Below are 12,580 nucleotides of genomic sequence, written 5' to 3'. Positions count from 1 at the left end.
GTTTGTTGATATAAATGATTTTTCTTGAAGAGAACATTTCAATTGGATCAAGACTACTTATCCTAATAAGTCTCAGAATAAAAAATGGGTACAAGATGAACATTATCGAAATTTCAGCACTTGGTTCGAGAATGAGATAAAATACTTGTGTTGTTCTTGTTTAAGTATTATTGTATTTTATCTTGTTAGAATTTAATATGCTTTGTTTTATTTTATTGTATTCTAGGTTCTGAATAACACCACAAACAAAGTGTCTGAAACATCCTTCAATGAGTATAATTAAGTATCAATGCTTATATTCACGGTATTCAATTCAACACCATGGAACGTGATAATATTAGAAAGACACAAAATAGTCGTGTTACTATTATCGCCCAAACTTTTCAAATATCTAGTTCCAACGATAAAAATCCCATAAATTGTGATATGACATTTTATGGGACGATCAAAGAAATTTGGGAACTAGATTATGTGACTATTCGAATTCTTTTCTTCTTGTGTGATTGGGTGAAAAGTGATAATGGGTCAAAACAGATAACTTAGGATTCACATTGGTGGACTTAAACCGAATAGGACATAAATCTGACCGCTTTATAATGGCGTCACAGGCCAAGCAAGTATTTTATGTGAGTGATCCAATAGATGCTCGATGGTCAGTTGTCCTAACAAGTTAACCGAAAGATTATCTGATCAAAGAATCTGGGAGCGATGACATTATACTTGAACAAGAAACATTTACCATTGATTCACCGCCTATTGATGTCACCATTGATAATGATGATGACTATTTACACGAGAATGGTGAATGGTTGTGGGTAGATAATTAAAGGTATATATATTAATTTTGTGATTTTGTTTTTATGTATTTTGTGAAGTTTATACCAGATAATATTTGTGTTTACTTAATTGCAGATTTATTGATTATGGATCCATCATATGATGAAGAGGGCGATCCGTTTGTTGATGATCATGGTAATGGTCTGGAGGGGATTAATCCTACCGCACCAACAAATACACAAGATAAGAAGTATGGGGGTAAAACGAACTGTAGTGATGTATTCAAAGCAAGAAGTGAGGGTCGCAATTATGAGGTTGAGTACAATTGTTTTGGTCGAGCGATGGGAAAAAGGGGAATCAAGATGAACAACACCATCGGTCTTCTATCACGCACAACCCTTCCTTTAGATATCGACAATTGGAAACAAATGTCGAAGGATAAAAAGGTGACTTTATGGGGTCAAATACAAGTAAGATATAATATTAACTATTAAATTTATCATAACAAATTAATATATTGAAAAAAGTTTAATATTTTTGGGTTCGTTTGTGCAGACTACGTTCAAACTTCCAAATTCTTCTAAAACAGACATCCTCAAAGAAGCAGGAAAAACATGGAGAAACTGGAAAACAAGACTAACAAAAGATCTTATTTATGTATATAAGAATTTAGCTCCTGAGCTTCTTGCCAAGCTGCCATCAGACTACATCGAGTATTAAAAACCTGAAGATTGGAAAAATTTTGTTGCAAAATGACTAACCCCATATTGGGAAGAGATGAGAAAACAAAAACAAGATGCTCGAGCTCAGAACAAGTTTCCACATCACTAAGGGCGTGGTGGTTATGCACTGGTAGAGCAACAAATGGAAGAGGAATTGGGTCATGAGTTGACCGAATATGACAGAGTTGAGATGTGGACACGGGCACGGATAAACAAGAAAGGAGAAGTTATTGATGAAGAAGCTCGAGAGGTGGTGAAGAAGATTGTGAGTGTTCTTCAATTTTTTTAAATAATTTTAATGATTAATGTGTGTGTTAAATTCTAATTGATTTATTTACTATATATATAGGCAGAATACAGGCAAAAAGTAGCAGAAGGCGAGTTGGTGGAGGAAGGTTCAAACGATATACTAACAATGGCATTAGGCACTTCAGAGCATGGGGGACGTGTTAGGGGATTCAGGTCACATGTCGCTCCCCGTCAATTTTTTCATGTCCCACCGCCAGAAAGATTCAATCACAAACAACAAGGTGTGTAAGATACTCGTTATAAAGACCTTGAAGAGAAATGGCGTCAATCTGAAGAAAGGGCACGTCAACAGGAGGAAAATTTAAATCAGTTGATGGCGCATATTGCATCTCAACAGAGCGGTGCATTTGGATCATCAAATGCATCTGGTTTGGGTGTAGGAGGAGCCTCAAACACACCACACGCACCATATGCCCCTCCACCACCGACACAGGCACAATATGCTCTGCCACCATCGACATGGACATCATATGCTCACCGACAACCCTCACAGCTACCATTTGCTCCTCCACCACCGGCACAGGCACCATGTGCTCCCCCACCACCACAGTCAAATTTTCTTGATGAGGTAATAGTTTCTTATTAATTCATTATTGCATATATTTGATACAACAAAAATAAACTAGTTTATCGAAAAGTGTAACAGATTAATTGTAAGTTGTGTCTTGGTTCGACACAAAATATAGTTGCAGTGGGGAAACTTTTAAGTACCTGTTGCACAGAAATACATAGCGTTCAACTGCCTCTTGGAAATTATCGTGTAAGAGTTGAGGTAGCCATTTAAGAGAACGCTAGTTTATCATATCCACTTACAATGGAAGGTTATACATTGGTTGGACAAACAGTCGGGTATGATGTTGGATGGCCACAACATTGGGTTCTTACTAATCAACAAACGTAAGAGCCATTTGCGCCCTTTACTCAATAACCAAGACAATCAAAGACAAGAATAGAGGCATTGACACAGGAGCCTATAGAAGTGCCTATCACAAGAATGTTGAAGTGATTGGTGAAGTTTATTGATAAATGGAAAGCTGACCGCGTGGTAGAAATTAAAATTGTTGAAAGGGTATTTTGATTCCAAACTATCACTATCTTAGGGAAAGATGATATCCTCCACTTTTGCAACTATGAGATGATTGGAAAGACTGAGCTAGCATTATATATGAGGTACAATGTTGTTTATAATCTTTTAGTTTATTTAGTTTAACTTGAAATTTAATAGTTCATTAACTTTTTTAATTATATGTAGCTTCCTTGATGATTTAGTGCAAACGAAGGGATTGAACCACATGTACAGTTTCATGCATCCCGCTTTAGTGCCCACTAATGCAGGAACCAATGAAATGCGTGCTAAAAATCTCTTCGATCGGTTTCTACAGATGGAGCTAGAGACAGTTTCTAATTTGTCCTTGGAACAACAAGTAAGTCAACTTAATTTTATATTCATCTATTTTGTTTATTGATAAATATATTACACAAGTTTTTTTATTGTAGCTTTCATTGGATGTTAGTATTAATTCAGCCACACAGTCATTCAGTGGCTTTTTTTGGATCCTATAAACTCACATTTTCGCCCGGAAATCAAGGAGATAATTATCATGTTAGTTTTTCATATTACTTAATAAATTTATGATTTTATTTCAAACTCATATATGGGTAAATATTAATATTGTGTGTAGGGAATTAGATCAATATGATACACACCGAAGACTAAAAGAGTCAATCAATCTTAAAGTTTGTGTTCCTAAGGTAAGTAAATTATATTACTTATCGTATTCAAGTTTTTGACATATTTCTATTATAATAACTTGCTAAATATAATACTTAAATTTGGATAACTATGTTGTAATAGTGTCAAAACCAGACTGGGCCAACCAAGTGGGCTTTTACATTATGAAATTTGCTAGAGAGTTGATTTCACAGCCTAGACCGAAGGCCTACTTGAAAAATGAGGTATTGTTTTACTTTTTAATTTTCATTTAAACTATCGTTCATGATTTTATTTGGATGATTTCTAACTTATTATTTTAAATATTTTCTAATTAGTTTACGAATACAAGTCCATATTCTGCTGACGAAATCAACGAGATACGGGGTGAGTGGACTGAATCAATTATGGTGTATCTCAGCTAGCAAATGAGCAAGTTGGTGAGGAAATTTTAGTTTAAGTAGGTTTAATACTTAGAAATTTAGAACACAAGAGTACATACATACATATATTAACTTTGATATCTAAATTACTTTTATAGTTTTGATCACAAATGTTAACTCTAGATAAATGTTTAAGAAAAATTATACTGTTGTTTTTCTGTTCACACTGCTATTTTTCTTTTTCTACTGCTGTTTTTCTGTTTCTGCTGCTGTTTTTTTTTTATCAAAATAGGCCAGACAAATTGGCATAAACATTTGTAATTTCCCTGGTTAATACTTTATGTAACAGTGCCCAACTGATGCAAAGAATACTCATTTTTAACATTTGTGGCAGTGTTCCACTCACGCAAACCAAAGTGACATTTGCATTAGTGGGGCACTGTCACAAATCTGGCATTTGTGGCAGTGCCCCACTGACGCAAATACCACTCTGGTTTGTGTCATGGGCAATTGTGTCACATATCGAACTGGTGCAAAACCTCAATTGTGGCAGTTATAAATTGACGCAAATGACCTTTTTTGTTGTAGTGATGATTCATACTTGGTTCACGGGTACTTCACACATGATTTACACTTGGTTCACACATGATTCACACTTGGTTCACACATAATTCACATATGGTTTACACATTGTTCACATATGGTTGAATCGCATGATTCACACTTGGTTCACACATGATTCACATATAGTTTACACATTGTTCATACATGCATGCTTCACACTTAGTTCACACACGTTTCATACTTGGTTCACACATGCTTCACACATTTATTTCTTATTTCTTTTGGCTAGTTTTACCTAATAACCGTTGGGTTCCAAACCTTTTGTCATATGTTATACAGGTCAAACACATATAAATATTGTGGTGTTATATAATGGATCGTGGGAACAAGTTTTGAATGAAGGTTGGTCATTTAGTGCGAAACAAAGCAAGGGTATGAAGGTGCCAAAGACTATCACTTACAATAGTCTTGTTGATCAATTGTATACTGACTACAAGAAAATGGGGTCTTTACCTACCAATTGTAAGTGTAGGTAAAAATAGCATAATGGTGGGTAATATGGTTTACCTACCAATATTGAATTGGTAGAGATTGTTAGGTAAAGGTTAGTGGGGAAAGAGTCTTTACGTACACTTATTAATATTGGTAGGTAAAAGAATCAGTGGACCCCACTAAGTTATAAATCAATTGATGAGTCATCAGATGACATGTTTGATGACGTGTCATCCTATGTGTCTGTTGATGTGGTTTCCATAGTAGCATACATGAGGCATACGTCAATACCGCCACTTGGCATCTTGTGGTTGCTCCACGTGTCAAACAATAATTTATCCACGTACTACAAGAAATTCGAATGATTATGTTACTTATCCCCTTTTTATCGGTTATGTGGCACTAAATGATTGGTCCACGTGGCATGTTGTGGTAAGCCTATTTTTACCTACACTTATTTATTGGTAAGTAAAGATTTTTTCATAGCTAGTTTTAATTATATATTTAAATTAAATTAATATAAATAATAAATGAAATTAATTAATTTTAAAAATATTTAACATTGTTTCTCAAATAAATTATTTAACATTAATTATAAAATAAACAAACATATATTATAAAATATTCATTGCCTAACGATGAGTATTAAACTAATAACATTTCATAAAAAAATATCAGCAAGTCTATTACAAGTCATTAAAAACTCAATAATGTCATTTTATTGATATTTTTCTTATTCTTCACTACGAGAGACTCCTTTTTCTCTAATTGAACTTGTGAATGTTGATGATGGAATTGAGAGGTGGACACTGACGATGGCTGGAGGTGGGGTTCAGGTTGGCGACAAATGGGAAGATTATATAATTAATTTCAACACAATAATTTTCCCCAATTTAATCATCACAAGGATTTAAAAAAATATGACTTATTATTATGGGCATTTATGATACTTGATATACCAACATATATTAAAAAATAAAATATATGAGCACATCAAGTCCCATAATCACCAACATAAAATAAGTATAATCATTCTTCAACATCACAGGCAAAAAAAAAATCAAAGTAAATCAGAAAAAAAAAATATAAGTCAATATTCAAAATTACATTTATTAGGCAATAGGATCGAAAACTAAAATTCATGTGATAAAACAAAGGAGTTCATATGCAGTATATATGAACTATTTACAAGCATCCAAAATTAGAAATCATGCTTAAAAATCCACACCTATAAATCAAGTATTCATAAACAATGATAGACTAAATGAGTGTGACAACCACTTTGAACATTTTTGCAGATAAACAAGCAAGACTCGAAAATCTCAGTTTCAAATTGATTTAGTGACCTATATATTTCAAATCGATACAAATTCAAAAATAGAATCCAAAGTAGAAATACAAGAAATATCCAAAGCCAAAATGTAAAACTAAACACAACAAACTAGAGCAACAAAAAAAGGATCGATACAGATTATAAAAAATTACCTCAAACAGAGCATAAAAAAATTTGCCTCTGAACAATCAATCATCATAAACCCTTCAGATTATTAGGGATTTAATCAACATAAATCATATAAAGTTACCTTAAAGCCACCAAGCCAACAATCCAAAACTCATAAAGCCACGACTTTGAAATTAACTCTTAAAGCCACCAGAAGTAAATTAAATCGCACAATAAAATCAAAGAGCACATAAAAAACATACTAAACAAACAAGATCATGAACTAAGATAAAAACCAGTCTATGACCTTAGACAAAAACAAAATAGGAAAATACAACTCAAAACCTCAGAACAGATGACAAGCAGCTTTGGATTGAGCAGTGGCGATGGCTGAATAGGCAGATTGACTCAATAAATGGAGAGAGCTAGAGGCCAAGGGTGTTACAAAATTCAATTAATAAAATATCCCAAAATCTAATCATCATAAGGATTTTAGAAAAAAGAAAGTAATATGAATTTTTATGGGCATTTACAACACTTGGTTAGCAACATATATTAAAAACACACGAGCACACCAAGTCTCATAATCACCAACATAAACTAATCATACTAATTATTCAAATATCATTGGCAAAATATCTAAAAAAAATACATAAATCTTCAAAATAGATCATAAACCATACTCCAAAGTGATTAAAAAATAGACCAGACACGCAAAATATCTTACACTTATCCTCATAATACCAACTAACAAGCTAAAAATCAAATTCAAAACATGTTCATATACACATTGTTTATTATTAGAAAAACTCGTCAAATAGATACAAACAAAGATATTTCAAAACAGCATAATAACAAGCTTTTCAAAATATATCATAAATAATACTGAAATAAATTGGCAAATCATATTCAAACTTGTATAAATCTCACAATAATTAAACTCAAAATACCAACTAACAAACTTTAAATGGAACAAAGAAGATAAACACATAATACTAAGAAACTATATGAGATCGATCTAAGATAACTACAACAAAATTAAACCAAATTCGAGCCTTTTCTTAATATCAATATGAAACACAATACCAATTCTTAGTTTGTTTCCATAAACTTTAAGCTTCTGTTTCAGTGTGACTAACTTCCAACTCAGAAAAACTACTAATAGTTATACAAGTTAGAAAGATTCAAATCATACAAGTTACTGATTTAGAAAGGACATAGAACCCACAATTTTTTAAAAATAAAATCAAAGAAAGAAAATAATACATTGATTAGAAACTATATATAAAAAAATTAGCCTATGAATGGTTTCTAGTTTCTAGAATTGAAATAACTTATTAAAAAAAAAAAGAACACAAAAATTCAAATCTAAATAAACAAATTCATTTGAGGTTCAAACACATAAAACTGCAAATTCAGATTAAATAACAATAGCCAAAGCTAATATATATAACATAACTAAAACTCACTACTAAATAACACCGAAACAGAGATATATATAAGAGAAAGTGTAAAAAGTCGCCATCATCAATTCTTCATATTACAAAAGACATAAATCCACAAAACAGATTGAAAATATCTTGAAAGAAAAAAAAAACTAGAAATTTGAATCCTATACTAACATAGCATCACAATCACAGAGGAAAAATAAAGACTAAACCCAACCTAGAAACACATAGGTCTACAACAATGGAGATCTTTATATATTTTATATTGTTCAACAATGAAAAAAAATAAAGCTTCAAAATAATGAAACCATCCTCCAGAACAATAAAACACAACTCAAGCCTCAGAAAAATAATGAAAACATAGCTAAAAGCCTCAAAAGTCAGAACAATGAAACACATAAATCGCCAAAACAGAAATGCATCAAAGTCATAAATTTGATCCCTATAAATCCCACAAATTTAAATTCGGATAAAATGAATCCAACAAAAACATGTATGTGCTAAAATCAATTAATCTGAAAAATGAATCACAAAAAAAAAAATAAAAAAATCTAACATTAAAACACAAGCATACCGTAAAGCTAAATACACATAACATGATCATAAAGAAAACAACACAAATAGGATCAGAACAATGGCTCATCATAAACCCTTCATATTATTGGGGATTTCATCAGCATTGTCATAAATATTACCTCAAACAACCAGCCAACCAATCTGAAAAATCTCAAACCCACCAAGGCCACAAATCCAAAAATCTGAAAGCCACAAGCTGAAACTCATATTAAAACTCAGATTTACATATTCAAACTTAACCAAGATAAACCATAATTAGGTTTGAAAACCAAACAACGAATATGAAAACCTCAAAGCCACCAGCCAACCAATCTGAAAACCTCAACTCGTTCCAAAGCCGCACCTTAATCGCTGCAATCCAAAGCCATAACCCAGCCACTTCAATCCAAAGCCAAGCCCGAGCTCCCTGACTAAAAAAAAACCAAAAATGAAATCTAATAAACACATATACACATGTACTCAAAACCACACAATAATTAGAATTGGATAAAACAATACCCACCACAAACATAAAGTTAAAAAAATTAAAGACCAACCACAAATAGAGTCGAAAATCGAAGGCCATACAAACAGAGAAAAAAGGCAGCAATGGGTGGCTCTAGAGGTCGTGATGGGTGGCTCTGGACGCTGCGATGGGTGGCTTAAGAGGCATTTAGGTTCCAACAAGAGGTTGAAGAAATGAGGCATCTCAGAGAAGGAAGTTGACTCAAAGATGGATCTCGAGAAAGAGACGTTTCTGGGTTCGAGAAGGAAGGAGACACTTCTGGGGTTCATAGAAGGAAGGAGGCAGTCAAGATCAATAGAGGCGTCTCAGAGAAGAGAAAAGATAGGGGGGGTTGGGAAAAACTGGGTTCATCAATGAGGAGGTGGCGGCTGGGCCCGACGAAGAGGGAGGCGGCTGGGTTCGTTGATGGGGAGGTGGCTACTGGGAGGGACTGGGTTTGTCGATGGGGAGGCGACTGGGAGACTAAAAAGAGAGAAGGTGAGTGTGTTGAAGAGAAAGAGGGATTTGAGAGATAGATAGTTTTAGGTTTAGGTTTATAAAAGTCATATTTGTGTTTTTATTAAATCAAATATATTTATATAATTATATTTATGTTATTTTTTTATATGTAAATCTATATGATTTTGTTTTCATGAAGAAAAAATGAGTACTATAATGTTAATGTTGTCCACATCACCATTAATTTTAATTAAAACAATTAAAATTTTAAATAAAATTGGTGGGAAAAATGAGCTCCAAAAGCTGAAAATTTTCCCTCCAATATATTTGTAGGAAAAACCTGTTACCTACCAATATTATTGGTACAAAAAATATAATTCTGGAAAATTTTAATATTTACCAATATTTACCTACCAATAGTGCGTACCATTAAATTTTGGGTAGGTAAAAGTAACTTTACCTACCAATATATATAGGTAGGTAAGAAATTGGTAGGTAAATGTCAGATTTCTTGTAGGGACTTTAATCGGAGCTGACAAGTCTCGTATTGATCTTGACTTAAATGTAATCTATCATTTTGGAAGTAAAGGTATTCCTCCATCTTTGATTAGTAATGATGATGATGTTGCTTTTTTTCTTGATGAGATAGGAACATCTATCAATCATCGGACACTCCTATGTGTGTCTACTGTAGAGAAGAGAAGTAACGATCCTTTGGTTACTAAAACACATGAGTTGTATACTATTCCTCTAGTTGAAACCAAACTGAATGATCATTTTTGCATTGATGGCAATGAAGACAATTGTGATGATGATAACAGTGATGCATTAAGCTAAGATGATAATGAAAATATTGATAGGCCTACCTGCAATGATGTACTTGTGAACACACATGCTCATTGGATCTTCAACATAAAGATCACCGTCAGGCATCCCCATGGCTTATTGGACATGTCATAAGGAGAGAATTTGAGGGTGATGATGTTAATTACAAGCCAAGGTCAATTGTAAAAGATATGAGTTTATCATATGGAGTTCATATGAGCTATGCTAAAGCATAGAGGTGTCGAGAGCATGCATTGGCATACATAAGAGGTACACCAGAATCATCATTTCAGAAACTTCCCTCATTTCTATACATGATGGAGCAAAGAAATCCTGGAAATGTTACTCATTCGCAGATGGACAATGAAGGTAGGTTCAAATATTGCTTCATGGCCTTAGGTGTTCCTATAATGGGGTTTAAAACATATATTCGTCCAGTTATATGTGTATATGGAGCCTTCTTGACTACTCGGTGTGGAGGTACTTTGTTATGTGCCATGGGACAAGATGCTAACAAGAAAATATATCCAATTGCATTTTCAGTAGTTGACTCAGAGAAAAATGACTCAAGGTTGTATTTTCTACTAAGGTTGAAGGAAGCGATTAGTGAAGTAGAGAATCTAGTATTCGTGTTTAATAGACATACTAGTATAGTAAGTGCCTTGACTAAAAAATTTCCTGAGCCACACCACGGTGCTTGTATACATCATGTTAGCATGAATATCCGTGCGAAGTTCAAAACTGACCATTGCCATGAAGAATTCTTCCTTGCAGCGAAAGCTTATAGAAAGCGAGAGTTTTTACGCCATTTTGAGAAGATTAAATTCAAAGATCTTGCAATTGCTCAATACTTAGAGAATCAAGTGGGTTTTGAAAAGTGGGCTCGTTCTTTCTTTCCTTGTCATCGTTATAATTTAATGACTACAGGTATTGTCGAAAGCTGGAACAATGTCATTGCTAAGGCACGTGGGTGGCCAATTACTTGTCTCATGGAATTTATGAGGCACACTTTACAAAAATGGTTTTTCGAGCGTCGAATTACAGCATCAACGGCTATAGGTCCTCTTGCCACAGAAGTGGAAGCTGATTTGTGAAAGTTAGCAAACAAGTCCACTACCTCGTTCCCTTTTTCGTCTAGTCATTATGAAATAGCAGTATTGGATGGTGATCTTGATGGAGATGTCGACCTGAGGAGGAAAAAATGTAGTTGTAGAAGATTTGATTTGACAGGTCTTCCTTATGAACACGCTCTAGCTGGTGCTTGAGATCGTGGCATTAGTCCATACACTTTATGCTCCCGATTCTACACAGTTGAAGCGTGGTTGTCATCCTATGGTGGATCTGTATATACGCTGGGTAATGAAGAATCTTGAGTGATACCAAATGACATAGGAAGTGTGATGATAGCTCCTCCTTTAGTGAAGCAGAAGGCTGGTCGTTGAAAGAAGAAATGACGTTTATCAAAGGGTGATAAGAATACCAAACAATGTAGATGTAGTAGATGTGGTGTCCTGGGCCACAATTGAGTGACGTGCACCACTGTTTTTCTCCTGCCGTCTAGACATGCTTAATTTGTACTTTGATTGTTTTACTTTGTACTCTTCAATTGAGGAATTTGAATTTTTAGATTGGTTTAGTAATACGACTTTTTGTGTTAAAGTTTGTTGTTTCGGACACACATAATTCATACATGCACGTAAATCACACATGATTCACACATATTTCACATGCGGTTCACACATAATTGACACCTGGTTCACACTTAATTCACACCTAATGCACACATAACTTAATAAGATAAAAGTGACAAAGTTGACATAGTTGACATAGTTTCTTCATACATTCAAAAATAAGATACATATATTTAAATAAAAGACAACTATGGTTGTAAGTTATGGTAAAACAAATCTAAACAAGTCTTTTTTCTAAAGAAATCCATGTTGTTGTCGTTTACTTCGGATAACGGTTTTTTGGCTAGCAAGTACTCCAGATGTTTGATGACATATACACCACAATCGCCACTGCAAAGGAAATAAAGTTTTTTAATTATTGGAAGACCATAGTGATTATTTACAATATAAATATGGTTAACAGAGTTATACCTAGTTTTGGTTTGTGGCATTTTTTCTGTGCCAAGTCTTGTGAACTCAAAACGCACTTTCTCTGCTTGTAGTTGGGCATCTTTCCTATGGCTTAATAGCCCACTGGATTGAATTAGATATGGTAGCATTTTTCCCCATCTGCTCATTTTATTCTCAAACTCCTTGTTGGAGACCACAGTGATATCAGAGTCATAAGTTTTTATAAGATAGCTTGTCAATGATATCTCTAACAACACCCAATGTGTCCCAAAAAAATTAATCGGGGTAAATACATCGTCAATGTCTTT

At 33.8% G+C, this 12,580-nt stretch overlaps 1 protein-coding gene across 1 annotated transcript; it reads left to right on the top strand.

Moving 5' to 3' along the window:
• Positions 1 to 10,508: 10,508 nt before the first annotated feature.
• Positions 10,509 to 11,285, top strand: LOC133799487 (uncharacterized). Its single transcript, XM_062237501.1, has one exon. It carries the CDS (start codon positions 10,509 to 10,511, stop codon positions 11,283 to 11,285), a length of 777 nt encoding a protein of 258 aa, XP_062093485.1.
• The last annotated feature ends 1,295 nt before the right edge of the window (positions 11,286 to 12,580 follow it).

This window comes from Humulus lupulus, chromosome 9 (assembly GCF_963169125.1).
Source record: "Humulus lupulus chromosome 9, drHumLupu1.1, whole genome shotgun sequence".
Taxonomy (NCBI): domain Eukaryota; kingdom Viridiplantae; phylum Streptophyta; class Magnoliopsida; order Rosales; family Cannabaceae; genus Humulus; species Humulus lupulus.
Note: the sequence above shows the minus strand (reverse complement) of the source record. Positions and strands in the feature narration are given on the sequence as shown.

Coding starts and splice junctions, on each gene's coding strand:
- LOC133799487 (XM_062237501.1), top strand. CDS start 10,509: ATGGAGCAAAGAAATCCTGGAAATGTTACTCATTCGCAGATGGACAAT.